At 42.9% G+C, this 20,850-nt stretch overlaps 1 protein-coding gene across 1 annotated transcript in view; it reads right to left on the bottom strand.

Annotated features, from left to right (window-relative positions):
* LOC147439740 (uncharacterized) overlaps positions 1-20,850 on the bottom strand; it is a 296,739-nt gene that overhangs the window by 94,269 nt on the left and 181,620 nt on the right. The window contains exon 15 of the mRNA XM_086485533.1: positions 16,867-17,175. Within this exon, the coding sequence (XP_086341659.1) occupies positions 16,867-17,175 (309 nt within the window). The remainder of the gene's footprint in view (positions 1-16,866; positions 17,176-20,850) is intronic.

Below are 20,850 nucleotides of genomic sequence, written 5' to 3'. Positions count from 1 at the left end.
CTGGCTCGGCTGCCCGCATCCTATTATAGATCTTTTCCACATAGACTGAATCAGTTTCTTGCGTGAGAGTATATCTTGTGTGTGTCTTCTTCCTTTGTACTTGAGAGGCATTGTATTGGAAGGAGATTGATAAGGTCAAGAGAGCATGATCCACTGCAATGCCAACCGGTCTGGGTCCCACCTTAAAGTCCTTGATACTAGATATAAAGCTTGGTGAAGTCATGACATAATCCACTGTACTGGCCCCATGCCTGTGTGGGAAGCATGTGAATCCCCGAGATAACGGGAAATTCTCTAGACCATTAAGTATGGCCAAACCATGTATGGTTGCCATCTCCATGAGATGTCTCCCATATTCAGTCTGTTCTTTATCCTGTGAGTTTCTAGTAAGCCCCCTTTGTGATAAATCCACTTCTCTGAGCATTTCCTCATAAGTATCATAGAATACTGCTTGAGAGTTGGCCGTTCTGGCATTAAAGTCTCCTAAGAGAACTATGTCTCCATCTCTAGAGAACTCCCATATGTCATTATTCAATATGGAGAAAGGGGACTGTCCGTTAGGTGAGGAGTGGACTGAGGTACTTGGAGGGAAGTAGCATATAGCGATATATAGAAATCTACCTGTCTCGGCTCTCATTCTCACCCACATATACCTTGCTTATCTTTCCTGATAATCTGTAGTAGTGGTTTCAGCTCCTCTTTAAATAAGACTGCTACTCCTCCTGACCCCCGGCTACCTTGTAGAGATCTCTTGTCTGGTCGACCAGCTGTTTCCCATAAAAAACCCTTCACATGTGGCATACGCTGTCCCGGTATCTGGTGTGTCTCTGAGTAGAAAACTATGTCTCTGTCCCTAAAGCTGTCTTCAAAGGCACCTACATCTAGCCTATATGACCCATTACAATTCCACGCCGCTATCGGGAGCGTCGCCCCATAGGTCTCGCACCGTCATGCTGAGCGCTTTTCCAGAACCACTACTTTCCCTTCTCTATAAAAGGCGATTTTTCCCTTTTCTCTTGCTGCCCTGATCTTTGGCATCAACTCTTGCATGTATGTGTGCCACTTGTGCCAATGTAAGGTCATCTCCCAGGAAAATACCGGTTTTCTTAAGAGTTGGCCTCTTCTTTAGAAATTCTTTCCTTATTTCTATATTCGGGAAGCGGAGAATAAGTGCCCGGTCCTTTACGTTTCCCTTCTCATCGATTCCTTTCTTGCCCACTCTCCATGCACTTGTGTGAGTAGGCTCTGTGATGCCCATGCGTTGTAGCAGTTCCTTCACTTCTTCATCTACATTCTCTTTGTCTTTGACTCCTGTGACCCGCACATGCAGAGCCCGATTCTTCCTTTTCTGCTCTTCCTCAATGGTCATATTAATAATGGTAGAATTAGGTGTGGTCTCGAGCATCTGGGCCTTCCATTTCTTCGCATCCTCAATCCATTTCTGTGCTTCATCAACCTTTTCTTGTGTTTTAAAAAGACGTTCCGCCCATGAAGATGCCGTTTTCGATTTCTGTTCATCTCCTTCCAGTAGAGTTTTCATTTGATCTTTCATGTCCTCGAGCTCCTTCAGCACCGAAGGTTGGTCGTCTCCCTTCTCCTTAGTTACAGATTTGCAAGCTGCAAGTTCTCCTTTTAGCTCCTCAATTATTGCATCTTTTTTCCCCCATGTGCTTTTCCATATTTGTTCTCCATGCTTCAAAACTTGCTACTGCCTCATCGAGTTTCTTTTGCATAACGCATTTTGTTACATTTACTTTGGCCTTGATTAGGTTTCGTACTTCCGTTTTCAAGATCTGAATCTCCTCATTCTGTATCCCCCGGATCTCTCTCCTTAGTTCTCTCATCATGTCTCCATACATGGAGTTCCTGTAGCTCTCAGCGCTCGCGTGCATTTCCTTCCTGATGTCATCTCTCATGTAGTTTAGTTCTGATTTGAGCATCATCTGGACCTTCTCCATCATTAGTTCATCATGTATCTTGGACATTTTCCCCACTCGTAATGATCCTAGTGATAGTACAGTATCTCTGTTTCTCCGCTTAAATGTAGCTGTTGTTTTTTTTGGGGTGGTGTAGCTATCTACACCCGGCCCTTCCCCTTCAGTAGGCGGATCCATCAAACCCGAGCCCCAAATGTGGGGTAGGGTACTAGGGAGAATAGGACAAACTTAAAATATTTTATCTTAAGGCTTTTTACCTTAAGGCTTAAAATTTTCTCTAAGGTTGGGAAATGTTATATTAACGTCTTCAAAAGGCCAAAGTGACCTATGAGACCAGAAAGTTACAATGTGGTGGATCTGATACAAAGTCAGAGTAACAAGATGACAAAATGACAGAATGACAAAATGACAAAATAAATACTATGGAATCCTAAACTGCTAGGTGTGGACTAAGCAGCTAAACAGCTGGCTGGGATAGCTAGATCAAAGGAGATTCAGCATCGGTCGCTGGTAGATCTCATCAATCTCCTCCATGGTCAGTAGTCTGACCGGGCGTCGTGCATGTCGAGCCAAAGTGACCCGAATCCTCTAATCCAGCCTCCGTCGATGCTGTGTAGTCCTCCGCAGTTGTGGGCGTCTGGATCTCCCCAGCCCAGTCGCTCGATTGATCAGTATGCCTCTGGTGTAAAGCGAGGAGCTCTACTGTGGTAGTAACTCCTCTGGGTGTCCAGTGGCAGCTCTAAAGAAGTCTGTGATCTATCTCTGAGACTGGCTAGCCTCTCCTCTCATCAGGCTCTCTCTGTGTTTGCGTAGCTCGAGCAAAAACATGGAGAGAGAGAGAAATGAAATGATATATTAACGTCTACAAGAGGCCAAAATGACCTATGAGACCAACTGATTACAATGATGAGTCTAGTACCAAGTCAGGGTACAAACAAGAAAACTACAAACAAAGAACTGATAGGAGTGCTACCGACTCCTATGGGTGGCTGGTAGGCTGAGCAATGGTATCATGCCATAAAGGTACAAAGTGGGGATAAGTGTCACCACGATACAATATAGCAGTAGCATGAAGCCTATCCCGATCGACATTCTGGGTGTCGTGCTAGAATCCTGTGGATCCTCTGCCGCAATCTCCGCCGGTGCTGCGTGGCTCCCCTCCTCAGTCGCGGTCGTCTCGATCTCCCTAACTCTATAGCTCGATCAATGAGAGTACCGCTGATGTGTGTATGGGTGGGAACCGAGCTCTCTGGTGATGGTGTCCCCTCTGACTCTGTGGTACTCGGACTGAAGAAATCTGAGATGCGTCTCTGGGACTGTCTCTGTCTTTGCCCATTCAATAGAGCGTCTCTATGTCTCTGAATCTCAAGTAGGAATAATCCTAGACATCTTTGATCCTGATATCTCATGACTCTGTCTAACGAGTCAAAACCATCTCTGAATAGACAATGAAAGCGTCCCCGTATCTCATAGTAGACTGTGCAGCGACATATGTAGTGAAACTCTGTCTCTGGCTCTGCATGGCATAACTGACATATCCTACTGTCTGCTGGTATGCCTCTGAATCTACCTGTCTCAATCCCAAGCTGGTGTGAAGATGTGCGAATCTGGCCAATAGCACATCGTAACCTATGAGATAGATGTGTGTCCATGTAACTGGGCCGTGTGACAAATCCGTCTGTCGTGAGTTGAAGAAGATGTTCTCTATAGAAAACCCTCTTCGTACCCAACTCCCGTGATGGTTCTATCCATGTCCTCTTGCTATCAAGCTGGATAAGATCCTGCCGAATGAGTCTAGTAGTCTCCATCCGTGTAAGAGCCAAGGATGGTGCATCAAGAGAATACTGGAAAGGGGGCAGCCTGTCCATGCTGAAACCATGCCTCTGAAATTATGAGTTCATCTGTGCATACCAACATGATGTATCTCCCTGTAATGCCAGCTGTCTGGATGACTCGAGAGCAAGCCTGGCATACCTGTCCCTGGTGGTGTCCCATAAGCTGTGTACAAATGATACTAATCTGGTGAGTGCCTCAACCTCCATCGGTGGGGCAGCCAGCTCCGCTCGTATGATGTCATGTGGGACTGAGGCCTTGGCTCTAATCAGCCTAGAAATCATAGATATCAGGGGTCTCTCCATATTAGTCCATCCAACACTGTCAATAGACGGTCCCCAAACCTGAACCGCGTAGTGCATAACTGAAGCGACCAAAGTATCGAAAAGCCAGAGCTTTGTTCGAGGTTCATGGAACTAAACTTGCGAGCAAATCCTCTCTAAACCACCTAGGGCTGCATAGGCACGAGTCAATCTAGTGTCTGCTGCTACTTTCAGTGTGAACCTCGGTCCACTAAAGACCACCCCAAGATATGTGTATGCATCAGAGAGAGAGAGAGAGAGAGAGAGAGAGAGAGAGAGAGAGAGAGAGAGATTAATTAAGCATGTAGAGGGGACGTATTCAAAATACGGCATGAGAGTTAGTTTGATAGGAGAGCTGAGGGAGAGGGAGCGATGAAAGCTCCCTCTCCCCAGCATGATCGCCAAATTGTAAGAGGGTACAGATGCAAAGAAGAGAGAGAATAACAATGTGTCGAGAAAACAGATCTCGTCCCTTTCATTCCAAACTTGTTCTTCTTATACAGGGAGTAGGTAGAGATAACGTTCAACTCACAAGATTGCACACACTCTCATCGGTTGAGCACCTTTCATTGATAGGCATGGCCACGTTTACAAGATAGGGTACATTTCTATGTTTACTTTTTCCTATTCCTAGTTTTATCTTTCATGGAAGCTACATTGCCAGCTACATAGGTCAAAAAAGTATCACAAGCAATCACGTAGTTTAGATACGGAAACTTTTCCTTACTATTTTGATGACGGATCATTTACCTTAGGTTCAACTTTTGGTAAGAAAAGAACCATCTGATATGAGAAACAAGGTATGAACATTTAGAATCAAGAAAGGGAAAGAAGGAATTCAAGGATTGTGGCCAGAGCATCAAGTTTGACAGTTTCTTAGGGTATAGAGACACCAACAAAGCCTTAGCTTTTATTCAGCATTTCAACATTGCTCTCTATGGGGGCAATTTCACTAAGGCTTCTAGTGTTTGCAAAGCAACTTCATTTCTGAAAGACAGCATGCAAGCGTGGTTGTCAACACTCTTGCTGCACGGCAAGGATCCACGATGATGGGTGAAGTTCAAACGTTTGTTTGCATTCATTTGTTTGACACCGCAATATGAAGCTAATGTACTAACGGCATGGAATCACCTTTGCATTAAGGAAGACCACACCTTACTTACAGTCAGAGATTTTGGGATGCTTTCCTACCAATAGCTTTTTTCCGAAAGGTGTCTTTAAAGAACAGACGGAAAGATATTGTTGTTGTCTACCCAAGGAGTTACAACACTGCTGTTTGAAGCAGAAATTGGCATAGAATTCAGCAACTTATGGATCATGCTATTGACAGGTACTCCGTGTTTTTGGTCCTTACACTTATGCTATGGACATGCCAGTGTCAAAATCATTGGATAAATATTGTTCCAAGGGGAAGAAGAAGGGTGAAAAGGCTAGTTCACAGAAAGAAATCCACAGCCCCTCATTTTTTTGCCGACAACTGGGCCGAATACTACAAACGGGAAAAATGTTACAGATATGGTGAGGAACACATTATTGCAAAGTGTCCAAAGAGGAAAAAAATCAAGACAAACCACAAACTTCAAAGGTGGCTGTGAAAAAAGCATTGAAAAGAAAAACGAAAGCAAGACTTGATGCCTGTAGATAACGAGGATAGAGCCTAGAGCAAAGTATGAAATCAAGAAGCCCTAATCTTCTTTGATAGCGGGGCCAAGGCCAAATTTATTTGACCAAAATATGGTGGCTCGTTTGGGAGTAAAGAATTAGGACATAGGACCACAATAGACACAATCTTAGCGCTGCCAGGGCATGAAGTTGCGGTAATGCCTGTCATTGGAAAAATTCAAGTGGATTGCCAAGGTTACTTGGGGCACGAGGACTTCCACACCATGCCCCTAGAAGGATGTGATGTACTCTTGCGGACTATCGGGCTAGGAAATTTCAGCTAAAGAAAAGTAAGGGTGGAGCTGTGATCTTGGATGTAGAATTGAACGACGAGTCAGTCCCATTTGTATTGGTTGTAGCCATTGAATCGAGCCTTTTTTTTAATTCAATCTTACTAAATAGCTTCGAAGAAAATAAGAACTCCAATTTGTCAGAATCAGAGCGACCAAAATTTTCTTCACGCTCAAGCCGACTGTTTCTCAAAGGATGTCCCTAACAAGCTACCTCTAGAAAGACAAAAAGAGCATATGTCCCTAGCAAGCAACCTTTTGAAAGGCCAAAAGATCATATGATTGATTTGATATCTGGAAGTACTCCTCCAAACTGGCCACCTTACAAAGTAAGCAAAGCCCAGAATGAAGAAATCATGAGCCACGTGGAAGACCTTTTGGAGAAGGGTTTGATCCAATGCAATTCTTCCTCTTATTGTTCTCTAGTGCTGCTTGTGTTGAAGAAAGACGGATCTTGGAGAATGTGTATCGACTATAGGGCTCTTAATAAGATCACCATCAAGAACAGGTTTTCATTAACCAAGATCAATGATATTGTCACAAACTGATATAGTGGCATGGCCTCAACCCTAATAAAGAGAAGCAGAAGAAGTTTACCAACTTATAATTTATGGTCAAGAGGCCTAAAGGAGTTAGGGTGGGTTTCTAACCCCAACCCCTACAAACTTGCAGAACTGGCTGAGGGGCCTAAAGCCCTTAAAATAAAGCAATCTGTGTAGAGATAATGTTGTGGCACTGATGTGCGTGCATTCCGTGTTTTTCATTGACTGCTGATGTGGCAATGTACAGACTCCGGCATTTTACGTTGCAACCCATGGGGCTCCAGATTTTTGGTTTACCACTTTTGGGACCTAGTGCTTTTGGGAACAGGGATTTTCATGTATGCTTTTGGCCAAGGGCCTTCAAACAAGTTTCTAGGGCCACTTCTCTCTGCAAATTGGCTTGAGAGCACTCAGAGAGAAGGAGAACCCTTGGACATTGTACTCGAAAGAGTTAGTATGATGAGGAGTGTAGAGAGACGAGAGCCACATTTCAGAGACAGGTGTTCTTGGGTCATAGAGAGTCATAGATAGATTTTCGGCGCCTAGTGCAACGGAAAAAGATGACTTATCTTGCTTGGTTTGAGGAGGAGGTGTACAAGCTATTCCTGATCCACGACTTAGGCGAGGCATGAAAACTTTTTCATGAGCATTTCCCCCACCGGCTATCACCTGAACCGAGATTTGGGGCGCATATGCAGCATCTCTTTACACAGTTCCAAGGTAGCAGTCTCTACCCGACTCTCTAGAGCCATGCCCACAGACATGCACTTTCTTTATCGCTAAGATGGTAAAGAAAGCCATTGACAGGATGAGGACCAGGAGAGCATATGATTATGATGAATTGATGGCGGAGCACTTTATACATTCTGGAGATGTGCTTTCAAAGATTCTTGCAAAGTAATGTTCAGCCGAGCCATGTGTGAGGGTTTTCCGAATACTTGGGGCATGTCTACTACTATGTCTATCTTCAAGGCAATAGACCCCATCATATTAGGGAGTTACGTACTATCATGATTGGACACACGCTAACTATGTTGTGTGAATCCATTCTTGAGTAGGAGTCGAGTAGATGGGCAAAGAGAGCAGACATTTGGGCATCAGGTCAGGCAGGTTTCAGGAGGGGTTTTTCTACTCTTGATCATATATTGACACTGTTATTGAGGAATGCAGATCACATGATAGGAGGATTTACTATACCTTTGTGGACTTTTGCAAAGAAATTGATACAGTTCTCAGAGCTTGAGTGATGCAAAGACTACAGTAGATGGGAGTACCCATAGAGCTGATCTGGGAAGTCATGGCTTTATGCAGGACAGTCGTGGGGCAGGTTTGTACTCTTGAGGGTTATTTGAGCATATTCTCTCCACTGTGGGAGTGAAACAAGGATACCCACTCTCCTCTACATTGTTGGGTTTGTATGTAGATGAGGTTTCAGATTACAATGAGAGGGGTGGGGATAGAGAAGCACAGCTAGCAAGGACCTGGATCTCATTACTATTGTATGCAGATGATATTGTGTTGATCTCCGATTTGCGAGAGGGGATGCAACGAAACTTGGATGCATTGTACACTTTTGCTAGTGATAGCGGCTTGTTGGAGAACCTTGAGGAAGACCAAAGTTATGGTGTTCAACACCACAGCACAGCGGGTCAGTTGATCTGCACCAACCTTCACATATGGCTAGCAAACAATTGAGTATACAAATGCATATACTTACCTAGGAGTGGTCTTGAGTGGTTCAAAGTTCTCCTCGAGGAGAGCAGCAAAGACCAGACTAAAGAGAGCATATATAGCTTTGGGGAGCATGGAGAGGATGTGTTCACTGATTCAGTTTGAGGAACCTTGAACAAAGCTCTGGCTATTTGACACATTGGTTACTTCAAGTATGCTTTATGAAGTGCAGATATGGGGACCATCATTAGATCATCATAGCCAAGCTGGCACTACTAATGGATGGAGATGTATGAAGAGGCCTCTGGTCTCTATGATTTCTCGAATGATTAGGGCCAAGGCCTCTGTATCGCATGAGATTATTCGTGCACAGCTTGCTGCCTCCTTGCTGGTTATAGAGGCACTTACCAGATCCGTCTCTTTCATACCCAATATTAAGGATCTCCCCAAAGATAAGTATGCTCGCCTAGCTTTGGAGTCTTCTCGAAACCTTGTCTCACAGGTAGACACATCTTGTTGGTATGCACAGATGACATCATGGTTTCAACTACATGGACTTAGTATGGACAGACTACCCCCTTTCCAGCACTCTCTGGATGCACCCTCCTTGTCCCTCACACAGCCCGAGATTACCCGCCTCATTAGATAGGATTTGATTCAGCTAGACACCAGGAGGACATGGGCATAGCCGACACGAGAGCTTGCCACGAAGATGGATTTCTATAAAGAGCATCTTCTCAAGCTCATACAAAGTGGATATGTGATCAAACCTCCCTATATGGACACTCATCTATCCCATGGGATACGATGTGCTATTGGTCTAGGATTTGCCAATTGTGCCATATAGAGCTAGAGATAGAGTTACATCACATATGTCATTGTCCAGCATACTACGAGATACGAGGCCGCTTTCACTATCTATCTGGAGAGGGCTTTGGACCACTCGCTAGAGTCACGAGATATCATGAGCAGAGATGTCTCGGGTTAGTTCTGCTAGAGTTGTGCAGACTCAGGGAGAGTCTCTTGAGGAGATTAGACAGTGAGAGACATTCACGGAGGGGAAATCACTAACTTCTTTAGAGCAGAGACTCGGCAGTCAGATGAGCAAGCTTTACAGTAGACTTCACACTCCACCTACACCCGAGGTATATTGATTGACAGAGCCATTGAGCTTGGGAGAGCTAGATACCCACGTCTACGAGGGCCACCATGACATCGAGGGAGACTTCATCAGAGGATCAGGACTATTCTAGCACTACATGGGAGACGTCCAATATGACTATTTACATAGGATGACATTGACGATGCTCTTCAACAACTGACGCAGTACATCCTCACACAACACCTGATGCCGAGCATCCTCGGGCACTTGTGTTTATTTTAGCTTGTATTTAACTTCATTTTATTTTATATCCAGACATTGTATTAGATCCACCAAGATTGTATCGGTTTGGTCTCACAGGTCATTTTGGCCATTTAAAGACGTTTAATATAACATTTCATTTCATTTAATCTCTCTCTCTCTCTCTCTCTCTCTCTCTCTCTCTCTCTCTCTCTCTCTCTCTCTCTCTCTCATGGGTTCTCTCTCTCTCATGGGTTCACTTGTTTTCCTCATAGACATGGGGCTAGCACCGTGGATCATGTTTGGCTCAACCCAATTTTATACCCTCTATCTAGGCATTTATAGTCAGGCCAGGGTGTATTGGGGTAGCAGTAGATCATGCCCTCCTTGCGTTTACCATCTCATTCCAGTTCAGCACAGCTCGACTGACATAGACATCTACGCACACCCGATACACTTTTACATCGGAGACTGATTTAGTCTACATAGATGGTATATACAGACGCTTATGCATAGAGGACCTGGGGAGACCTCTAGAGGAGCTCACTTATATATTGACAAAGACACTACAAGATGCAGCAGCAGAGGCATACCCACACACTTAGCCTGGGCAGCAACGACGTTCTGAGAGCATACCCCAGAGTAGCTGGTATGATGAGGAGTGAGACAAGAGCCCGACTTCATAGGGAGGTACTTCTAGGAGTCATCACTCACAAGCAGCTACAGATTGCTTCTCGACGTTTGGTGCGACGGAAGAAGAGGGAGTTTCTAGCTCGATTAGAGCAGGATTTATACCCACTGTTTTTGAGCGAGGATTCAGGCGAGGCATGGCGACTCTTCCATGGGCAATCTCCCCCACCAGTCATCACTTCTACTGAGGTATGGGGTCAGTATGCATCATCTCTCTATACAATCGCAGGCATCTCTTTAGTATACGCGAGAGCCATGCCCACACACAAGTGCTTTCTTTACCGCCGCGATGGTAAAGAAGGCCATTGAAAGGATGAGGACCAGGAGAGCCTATGATCATGATGGCCTAGTAGCAGAGCATTTTATACATGCCAGAGATCTGCTTGCAGATCTTCTAGCATTGATGTTCAACCGTGCCATGTGTAAGGGCCTACCTTAGACTTGGTGTTTGTCTGCTATCGTACATGGTATCAACAAAGGTAAATAACGCAAAAGGTGGTTTGATAAAGAATTTCAAGATGCTCAAAACTCCTTGATAAAGCCATATGCAATTATGAACAAAGACAACTATCAAAGTCATTTGTATACATATAAGACAGTGATTCAAAAGAAGAGAAGAACATGGAAAGTAAAGCATCAACTTTTTCAAATCCAAGAAAAGGCACACACATGTGGAAGAGTTTGGAGAGACTTAAAGGGCAAGCGGATTGGGATTGAGAGTTTTGGTCACTTGAGTCTTATGGATATATACACACATTATAGGCAACTATATGAGAAACTAAATGCTGGAAACATACCATTCTATGGTTCACTCCCGTGTATGCCCTCTTTTTTTACTATTGAGGATGTGTCTAGCAGGTTTGAATAGTTAGCTACTCGCAAAAGCGGGAGATCTTCAAGGCATCAAACCGGTAATGATTAAATGGACGAAAGATTTTACACATGATTGAATGTGTGATATGTTTATCCTTGCACTTCAATACGGTATACCTTGTGATTGGAGCAGTAATTGGGTCAAGCATTTGCATAAAGGAGGGGATGTAAAAAATGTAAATAACTACCGGACTATGATGATTGGGTCTCTTATAGCAAAGTTGTTTGGGTGCATAATGGAGATAAAATGAGTGACTGGAATAAAAAGAACGGCAAGCGTGTAAACGGATACGTCGGTTTCTACCGACGCCATAACACCATCGACCATCTTGTCACTCTTCATGTTCTCATGGAGGAAAGTCAACTGAAAGGCAAGCGATTGTATTGTTTGTTTGTGGACTTCAATAAAGCCTTTGATATGATTCTACGCAATAATTTGTGGAGAAGGATGGAAGAACTCCAAGTGCCAAGTGAGTTTATGCTTGCGGTTTTTCAAATCTATGAGAAGGTGACGTGTCAATTGTGCATGGGAAGAGGAATTTCACAAATTTTTGCAAGCATTATTGGGGTGCAACAAGGATGTCTGTTGTCACTAACTCTCTTCAATGGTCTATGCATCGATCAATTGGAACAAATGGTACTTGACTTTACGCAAGAAGAAGGCATTTAAGAGGTCACTATTTGCAATGCGGTAATCATGTTTTTTTTGTATGCCGCTGATGTAGTGTTGCTAGCACACACTTTAGAGGATGCACAAAAGCTTATGGTTGTCCTTGAGAACTTTTCCTTGCTTAGTAGGCTGATTGTAAATGAATCCAAAACAAAGGTTACGCTTGTGAAAACCAACCATAAGGAGAAGCCATGCATTGTATACAACAATGAGACACTTAAAGTTGTTGAGAGCTTTAAGTACCTTGGCCTTGAGATTCCCGCCAATCACAAGTGGCATGAATATGCTATGCGTTGTTTGGAAGCAGGAAAGAGAGCGTACTATGCATTTGAGAAAATGTCAAATGTTGGGTTCTCAAAAGGTATCTTTTTGACACATTGGTGGCATCGGTTCTTCTTTATGGTGGGTGGGATCATCTCAAGGTCTACTTGGAAAGAGTTTGAGAATGTCCAAAAGCGTTTTCTTACAAACTTTCTCCAAGTTGGGACACAAACACCATATATGCTCCTACTTCTTGAGTCAGGATCTCTTCCAATTGACGTTATAGGCATGGAAAGGGTTGTGGAGTACATGATAAATATGCATCAAAACCCCTCACATCGACTTCCTACAATTGCATGGGAAGCAAGTAAGAAAGTTCAAAAAAAGCATGAAAGAAAGATCTTGAGCACATGATGGATACAAGACATAAAGAAGTGGTTTGGGAGATGGGGTGCATTACACTTGCAACATGATGCCTCAATAGACTCCCAAGTGAATGAAGCTTTTCTACAACACCAATGTATTACGGTTTGCGGTGGGTCACGCTTCATACATGATACCACCCATATTGCCCCCAGCTACAAAAACCATGTTCTCTGCTGAAAGAGGAAACTATACTCACCCTTAATATGCTTGAGCCTATCCCCCTGTCAGCGATACACGCTATTGCAGCTATTCGGCTTAGCTCTCACTCCCTTCGATGCGAGATAGGGTGTTGGGGCAATGGAGAAGAGCCAAATCTACATCACATGTAACTTTGGTCCCACACGTCATATTTGACCTCCGATTCAATAATAAAATCTCTCTCTCTCTCTCTCTCTCTCTCTCTCTCTCTCTCTCTCCCCCCCCCCCCCCCCCCCCCCCCCCCCAAGTTTTTCTCAACTATTTGCAGTATCTCACGTGTTGCAGTCTACCTTTAGCTTGGAGTAAGTTTCTTGGGAAAAAGAAAAGTCTATTATAGATATACTTGGCAGATTACAGGTTCCAGTTGTTTCAACATAATCGATCTCAAAAGAGGCTATCATCATATCAGGATCACTCTTTGAGATATATACTAGACCACGTTCACGACATCCTTCAGATTGTACGCGTATTTGGGGATACCTTGTCTCACCAATGCTCTTGCAATGATCAACAGGATGATGGACACGATTTTTCGAGCGCATAGAGAGTTTGTGGGCACATTCTTCGATGACATTATTGTTTCTCCAAGGATAAAGAAGAACATCGCGAGCATTTGTTACAAGTGTTTAATGCACTACACAAACATAGCTTGATGATCAATGGGAAAAAGATCAAGTTCTTTTTGCCAGAGATACACTTTTTGGGGCACGTTGTTTCATCGAAGGGTTTTGGCATAGATCCATAGATCCAACTAAACTGGCAACCATTCAATGCATGTTTATTTGATGCACAAAACCATGTTTTTGATCAGTAACTTGATGCCAAAGGTGTTGACAAAGTGTCACAATCCTCGTTTTGTTGGGCATAAAGGCATAGACGTGACACTTAAAGGTGTTGCTAGATACTTCTATTCTGCACAGCTCAGGAAGGATGTAGATGAGTTTGTGTATACTTGTATGGTATGTCAAAAAGTAAAGCATGACAGGCACAAAGTGACAGGACTCCTTCAGCCTTTACCTATTGTAGATTGACTATGGGAGAGTATAGCACTGGACTTCATCTTTGATCTTCCCAAGATTCAAGGTGGGCACGACGGCAAGTGGACTACTGTCGATAGATTCAGCAATGTGGCAAAGTTGTTTGTATTGCACATCTTTCAGCTACATGGGATGCTTAAGTCTATTGTTTTAGATAGACACCCTAGATGTACCATTTTGTTTTGGAGAGGAGTGTGTGAGAATGTGGTTACTATGTTCAAATTCTCTTCGTGATTTCATCCACAGACCCATAGGCAATCAAATGTAACCAACCCTTTGGTATCAGACTTTTTGAAGTGCTACAATTCTGATAACAAAACTCGGCGGAAGAATTGTTTACCCTTGGTGGAGTTTGATTACAACAACACTATTCACACTTCCACTGGAAGTCGCCATTTGAGATTGTCGAGTGGAAAAAAGATTCCACCTATTTTGTCCACAAAGGATAAGATTTTTTAAGCAAATCACTTTGTACAGGATCTGGAGACTACTTGTGAAAAGAGGATTTGCAGAAGTCTCAAGCGCGGCACAAGAAACCAGCAACAAAGCATCGATGCAACTTGCAATTGAGGGAGAATCATTGGGTGCTACTTTGGTTTGAGAAGGGACGCCTTAGGAAGAGGAAGGTAAAAAAGAAGCTTTTCCAAAAGCTAAGTGATACTATGGGCCCTTCCAAGTTTCAAAAAAGATCAATGATGTGTCTTTCAGACTGAGGTTGCCAGATACTTGGAAGATTCACAATGCTTTTCATGTGCGTCTATTGAGACCTTTCAAGGGGGAGGTGCCAAAGGAGAGGGGGCCAGAGGAGCAACCAAAAATAGAATAAACTAAAAAGATTCTTATATTCGAACATGTCCTAGCGTACAAAGAAAGGAAAGCGGAAAGTAAGTTGGTCTTCAGGTATTTGGTCAAGTTCAAAAATTATCGAACTCTTGATGCAAAGTGGATGGATGAGGAGGACTTAGCAAATACTCCTTAGATTTAAGAGCTTTATCTTGAGGCTTGTGGTTTAGGTCCGCCTATTCCAAAAGCATACATCAAATCAGCAACTTGAATCTGGTCCGATGCATGTTGCACGAGAGGAAAACAACTACACTTCTTTGTCCCAGATTTCCTAGATGGGAATAAAGTCAACTGATTTCTCTTTGCGATTTTGGGGGTGCTAACAAGCTAACAATACTATACGGAGTCACTTTATGATATGTACATAAAAAGTTGACCGTAATCTGCGATATTATGGTTTAGAATTACTTAAGAACATATTGATTTATGTACTCTTACGTTTGTCTATTTTCTGAGTAACCATTTGAGATGAAATGTCTACAAAGTTTTGTCTTGGTGCACCTGAGAGATGATGTGACTCTGAAAGTGACGAGATTTAGTAGATCAAGACATCCGTTAGAGATCAATGCGATATGGATGTGCTTGCAAAATAAGTCATAAAGATCCCAATTGGTATCTGACATCTCGAAGGAGATAATGATGTGAATGTGACTGATTGTTGAGTGACTTGTGTCTTTGTGCTATTACATGGTTTGCATAGTCAAATGCATGAGTGCATATAGTCGGTGTCTACCGAGCTATATTACTATCCATTGTCTATTTCACACGAGTAATTGAGGGTGATTCTTCTTCTTGTAAGTTGGGTTGTGGTGGTGGTGGTTTTTTTTTTTTTTTTTTTGGGGTGTGTGTGTGTGTGTGCAAGTGACGACCTGTCAACCCAACACCCGAACAGAAGAAGAGAGACAGCCTGAAATAATAACATGGCATCCCAGAAATTGCAGCAGATTTGCACCACAAAATATAAGTGTCCATACATCAGTGACGTGGCAACCCTTCGGCACCCAATTAGGAAAGCGGTTGACTAGCAATCTTTTAGGGCGTCATATTTTAAAATGTTTTTGTTAGAGTGCCGAGATTTTGGGATCATCTTTTGTATCATTGCCTTTAAATATGAGCCTTGGGGGTCTACTCTGGTAGATTAGTGCATGGTCGTACTATGGAGAGCAAACTTCCCAACAATTGTACTCCGTGATTATTAATATCAAAAAAAGTGCCGAAAGGGGCGCCAAACTTTGAGGCCAAAACATTGGAACTCCTACACTTCGTGTTGCAACTCCAATTTGTTCCAAGTTCAAGTGTTAGAGTTTGTCAGTTTTGTTCGTGTATTCTCTATGGAAATACCGTCATGTTAGTGCCAAGGCAAAGGCAAAGCATTTTTGTTTTTTTTCCCCTTTTTTTGTTTTTTCTTTTTCTTTTCTTTCTCTTTTTTTTTTCGGGGGGGTGGGGGGGGGGGTCAAGCCCCATCATCCCAAAAATTTATCCCTCCTCCATACAATCGGACATTGAGATTTTCTTTCTAATTTTTGTTCATTGATCCCCTTTGGCCAAAGGGTGTCATTTTAGTCTAGTGAAAATTAAATGACACAGAGACTCAAGGTCAATAGTCCAATCGCACCTCGCAAGATCAAGGGCCATCTCCAACATCCAGACATGATTAAAAACTATACATACTACATTTCAACCCAATATGTAGGTGAATTATGTGAGATGCATGAGAACTAAATTGCAACAAGATTTGAATGGTACAGTTTAAAAGAAGATTGGTCACTCTCTCATCAAGACCAAGGACGTAGAGAGAGCATTTGTTATGGCCTATACTTCCAATATTTTAGGAGATGAGGAACGTGACATTGGACAGTCTGCAGTACTGTTGTAATTGTTACCTCTCACTTTCATGCCATTTTGCCATTTGTACTTCTCAATCTTTCTATGTTTGTACAACTTCGTTGTGCATGTTTTTCATGACGAGATAACTTCTTGTGAAAGAAGAAATAGAAAAACAAAATAAATGTGAAGGGGGCAGCCCATAGAGATTAAATGGTATTGTCAATCTTTAAGCGTAGATGGGACTAAGCACATTCACAGTAGCTAGAGTTTCTTACTGATTTTCTGGAATACAGTGCCTTGGGGATGTGCTTCGTCATTTTTCATCCTAATAGATACAGTTTCTTCACAAAAGAAGATCGTGTGTGAATGTGAAGATAGATTGGAACTTGATTTCAAAAACTCAAACATATTTTTGTGTAACATACTTTCTACTATATTTCCAGAAAAAAAGATATCACTCACCAGCAAAAACATTTTTATGCCCTTCATACAAAAATACGGACATTAACCTGACAAGAATGGTATAGTTTCCTGCTATAGTGGTCTTGTATGTAATAACAAATGTGCCAGGATAGCCTTGCACTAGTGATGCATTCACTTTCAAAGCTGGACTATAATTACTGTAGAGAGTGACATTGAGAAGGCTTTTATCAGCTACAACAGGATTCCCACTTTTATCACGTGCTTTCATTAAGAAACTCAAGATGTCTCCAGCATATGAGTCACGAAGACCACTACCCGTGAATGTACTTGTGTTTTTATTAGGCAGCCCTACAAAATCAAGGAGGAGTATTAACCCAAAATTTTGAAAAACCAGCAGGAAAAATTAATGGTATGAAAACGCATTTTCAACAGAGTAAATAGATACAATGCAATCCTTTCCCAGAAAGCTACACTCATACTTCGCAATCACACTCTTTCTTCAATTCAAAAAAAAAAAACAAGAAAAAAAAAACTCCAAAAGAGAAAAATGCCAAACAGCCTATGTCTCTTCCATGAGATCACAGGACCATTTAAAGCCCTCCTTGCATGTTTGAATGAAGGCTTTGCATTTGTGATCCATCATATCAGAGCTCTCTTGGACTGATTGTAGGACCTCGGAGAGTTAACAAAGGCCTGACCCAAATGCCTCCTCCAGCTCTAATTGTCCAAGCACTTCCATTCTAGCCCCCTTGTTTCCTATTTTTCTTCCATTCCTAGTTTCCTAGTTTTCTCCATTTACACATTTCCCATATCTTGTCTCCAATTAGAAGCTCGATGTGATTAATTCTTCATTTCCAAACTGAATTGTATACACAAGTATATACATGTGTGTCTTGTCAGCACATACAAAAGGGCTTACTGAAACCACTTACCACAATCCAGCAGCCAAATTGGGGTCCATTTTCCCTTGTTGACTGAACTGTTGAAAATCTTGGAGTGCAATGGAGGAAGTTTGGAGCAAACTTTCCGAAAAAAAAAATTCCAGAAGAAAATTTTTCCATCAAACAATCACCTCAAGGGCAGAGACCCTAAGGTAAAATTACATCAAAGTAATACAACAGAGATCAACCATAAATGGTATCACCATTTATGGCACTGACCCTAAGGTAAAATTACATAAGAATAATACAACAGAGAATCAACCACAAATGGTATCACCAAAAGATAAAAGTCCTAGGGCAATCTAAAGTACAAGATTGCCTCAAAACAAGCCTAGGAATGGGAATTAAGCCTAGACCTCCTAGGCTTAGAGGTCTTCAAAGCCTTCTCCTCAGCGGACTTCTTAGCAAATTCTGCCAAAGAAGGGAAATGTTGCTCGTAAGCTGAATTTATGCCTTCAGAACTGCTGCTGATGTCCAAATCAGTGCCTTGAGGATCCGGTGGTGGATTTAATCATCACCTTTTGGATTCATTGGCAAACCTCAATAAGCACTTGAACCCCCTGGCTCTAGAGTGCCTCTAATATTATCAAGAAACACTATAACCAGTGATGGTACTCACCTCTGCTATCAATAAGTATTCAACGTTTGAATGCTCTGACCTATTCTAACTGAGATAAGGACTACAAAAGCTATGACCACTCTAGTTGGATACGACCTTGATCCGCACAATCATCTAGCTCATCCCTGAAATGCATTGGTTAGCACTGATTATAGATACTTCATCAACTCTCAGTATTCAAGAAGCCGAAAACCCCGATAACTAATCAAGCATGCCTATGGTCACCATCCACAGTCTCACCAACATTGATTCTACAGTTGCCCATGCGTTCAGTAGGTATTGCTCAAGATTTTTGCTTCATGCCTGCTCTGCTACCAGCTATAATATAACTTGGGAAGAAGCATGGCCTCAGCCTCAACCATAGTCTGGATTTTCCTATATAGGCTTGGAGTGCAAAGTAAGATGTGCGGTGGCAGTTGATCAATAGCATTTCCTTCTAGCTCATTTGGAGATCTTGCTGCTTTCAGAGCAGTTGTGTCAGCATGTAGTGGTGTCGCCAGGCTTTCATTGGTCATTGGTGAACAGAGCATCTATTCCCTTTAAAGGTGTATCTAGGTTTATCCTAGATTCATGCGTCTCCACAAAAACATGGGGCCAAAACAATGCACTATTTCATGGCACAGCAGAGCTTCATTTGTTGCATTTAGGATTTCATGGGACCCAGACCAGTGAGTGTAGCAATGGATCATGTTCTCTTGACACTTTCCGTCTCCTTTCAATACAATACAGCCCACGTATCAGGAGGGAGGACACATACCCACTATACATTTACGGAAAATACTAACTCTATTTATACAGAGGAGATCTATGGTCGTCTATGTATAGCAGCTAGGCTAGAACTCTCAGTAGAGCACCAGTTTACTGACAGAGACACTGCATGATGCAGCAGCAGAGGCATCCCTACACACTCAACCTGATTCAAGACGCCATTCTGGAAGCATGCCTCAAAACAATTGGTATGACGAGGAGTGTAGAGAGACGAGAGTTGTAGCGGAGATAATGTGTCGTGCTCTCCACAGTGGGTGCTCCTCAGTGCAATGTGCCTAAAATCTCACTCCAACAGAATGAAAACACTAAAAACAATGAATAACAGAGCAAACACAGTCACACAATAGTAGAACCTGAACAGCATGAGACTCGACTAACTCAAATAAACCAGTACAGACTTTTTTGTAAATCTGCTTTGATTAATTTACAAGTGGGAAACCTCAAAGCGAGAAAAACCCACACAAAGAAAGGGATACGAAAGACGGAGCACTATGAGGCTCCGAAGGCTAGAAATAGTCAAAGTAAATCCTGTAGGTATCAAGTGTGATGTCTCCAGCGTCATAGGCAAAATGCAACGCTTGACCAAGAGATAATTTGAAATAGGGAAAGGGGTCAACAAAAGTGCCTTGGAACATTAAGGAGTTCCTATGGTGCCAGATCGCTCACATAGTCCAAAATCTGACCCAAGTGAAGAACACCGCAAACTGAGATTGCGGTGACCGAAGCACCCCAAAAAGCTAAAATACTCTGTGAAAAGAGCCGGAAGGAAAACGCAGCCGAAAAGCACTCGACGCTTGCCAACAAATAAAGGCTCTAGAGTGACGACAACACCACAGTAAATGTGTCACAGTCTCCTCCGCTTCAAGGCATCTGGGACAACGGGAAGGCGCAATATGCCGAGCATGTAACACACTGCCAACAGGTAGAGCTCCCACCAAGCACCGCCACAAGAAAACACGTTCCTTCATAGGCAGATGACTCTGCCAAATGCGAGATAATGTGTGTTGCCACCACCAGGATGACTCGAAAAGCGACCACAACTGATTACCTTGATGCACAATCCATACATCAAATTGAAGGATGGCATAGACACTGGCAGCTGAGATGTAGTCCAATCTAGTAGTAGCCAAATTCCAAGAAGCGAGAGTCCACATCCAAAGGAGGAATGGGTGAGTGAGCAGCAAGCCTCATTTGAATCTCCCGCCAAAGAGGAGAATAGTGAAGGCCCAACCGAAAGCGGGAGACTGCATCAGCAAAAGAAAGAACATAACCCGAGTCATCAACCACCTGATGCACCTGACAGATTCCTTTTTGGGAAAGAAAATACGCTTGGCAAGGAGACCGTTGAACCAAAGTCGAAGCGAAAACACCTGCTCCAATGCAGACCCTCCAAGCAAAGAGAGTTACCCCCAGAGGATTGTCGACCATCCCAAGCAAAATGCGAAGTGACAACCTTCCAATCAACAATTAGAGAAGAAGTAAAGGGACATCTAGAATGTGTCCTTCAAGCTTCCCAAAAACAACATCCCAATAAGTCGGTTTCCAATGACCAAGAGAAGGGGTGACAATGCCCGTACACAACTGTGTGACCATGAGAGCCCAGGGTTGCTGCTGCTCCACCAAAACTCGCAAAAACATAGCTTTCCGAGCCAAACGATGATGTCTCAAGTCCAAAATATTTAACCCTCCAAGCCG

The sequence above is a fragment of the Adiantum capillus-veneris genome, chromosome 16 (assembly GCF_014529385.1).
Source record: "Adiantum capillus-veneris isolate H3 chromosome 16, ASM1452938v2, whole genome shotgun sequence".
In the NCBI taxonomy this organism is placed as follows: domain Eukaryota; kingdom Viridiplantae; phylum Streptophyta; class Polypodiopsida; order Polypodiales; family Pteridaceae; genus Adiantum; species Adiantum capillus-veneris.
This window is presented reverse-complemented; position numbering and strand designations above follow the sequence as displayed.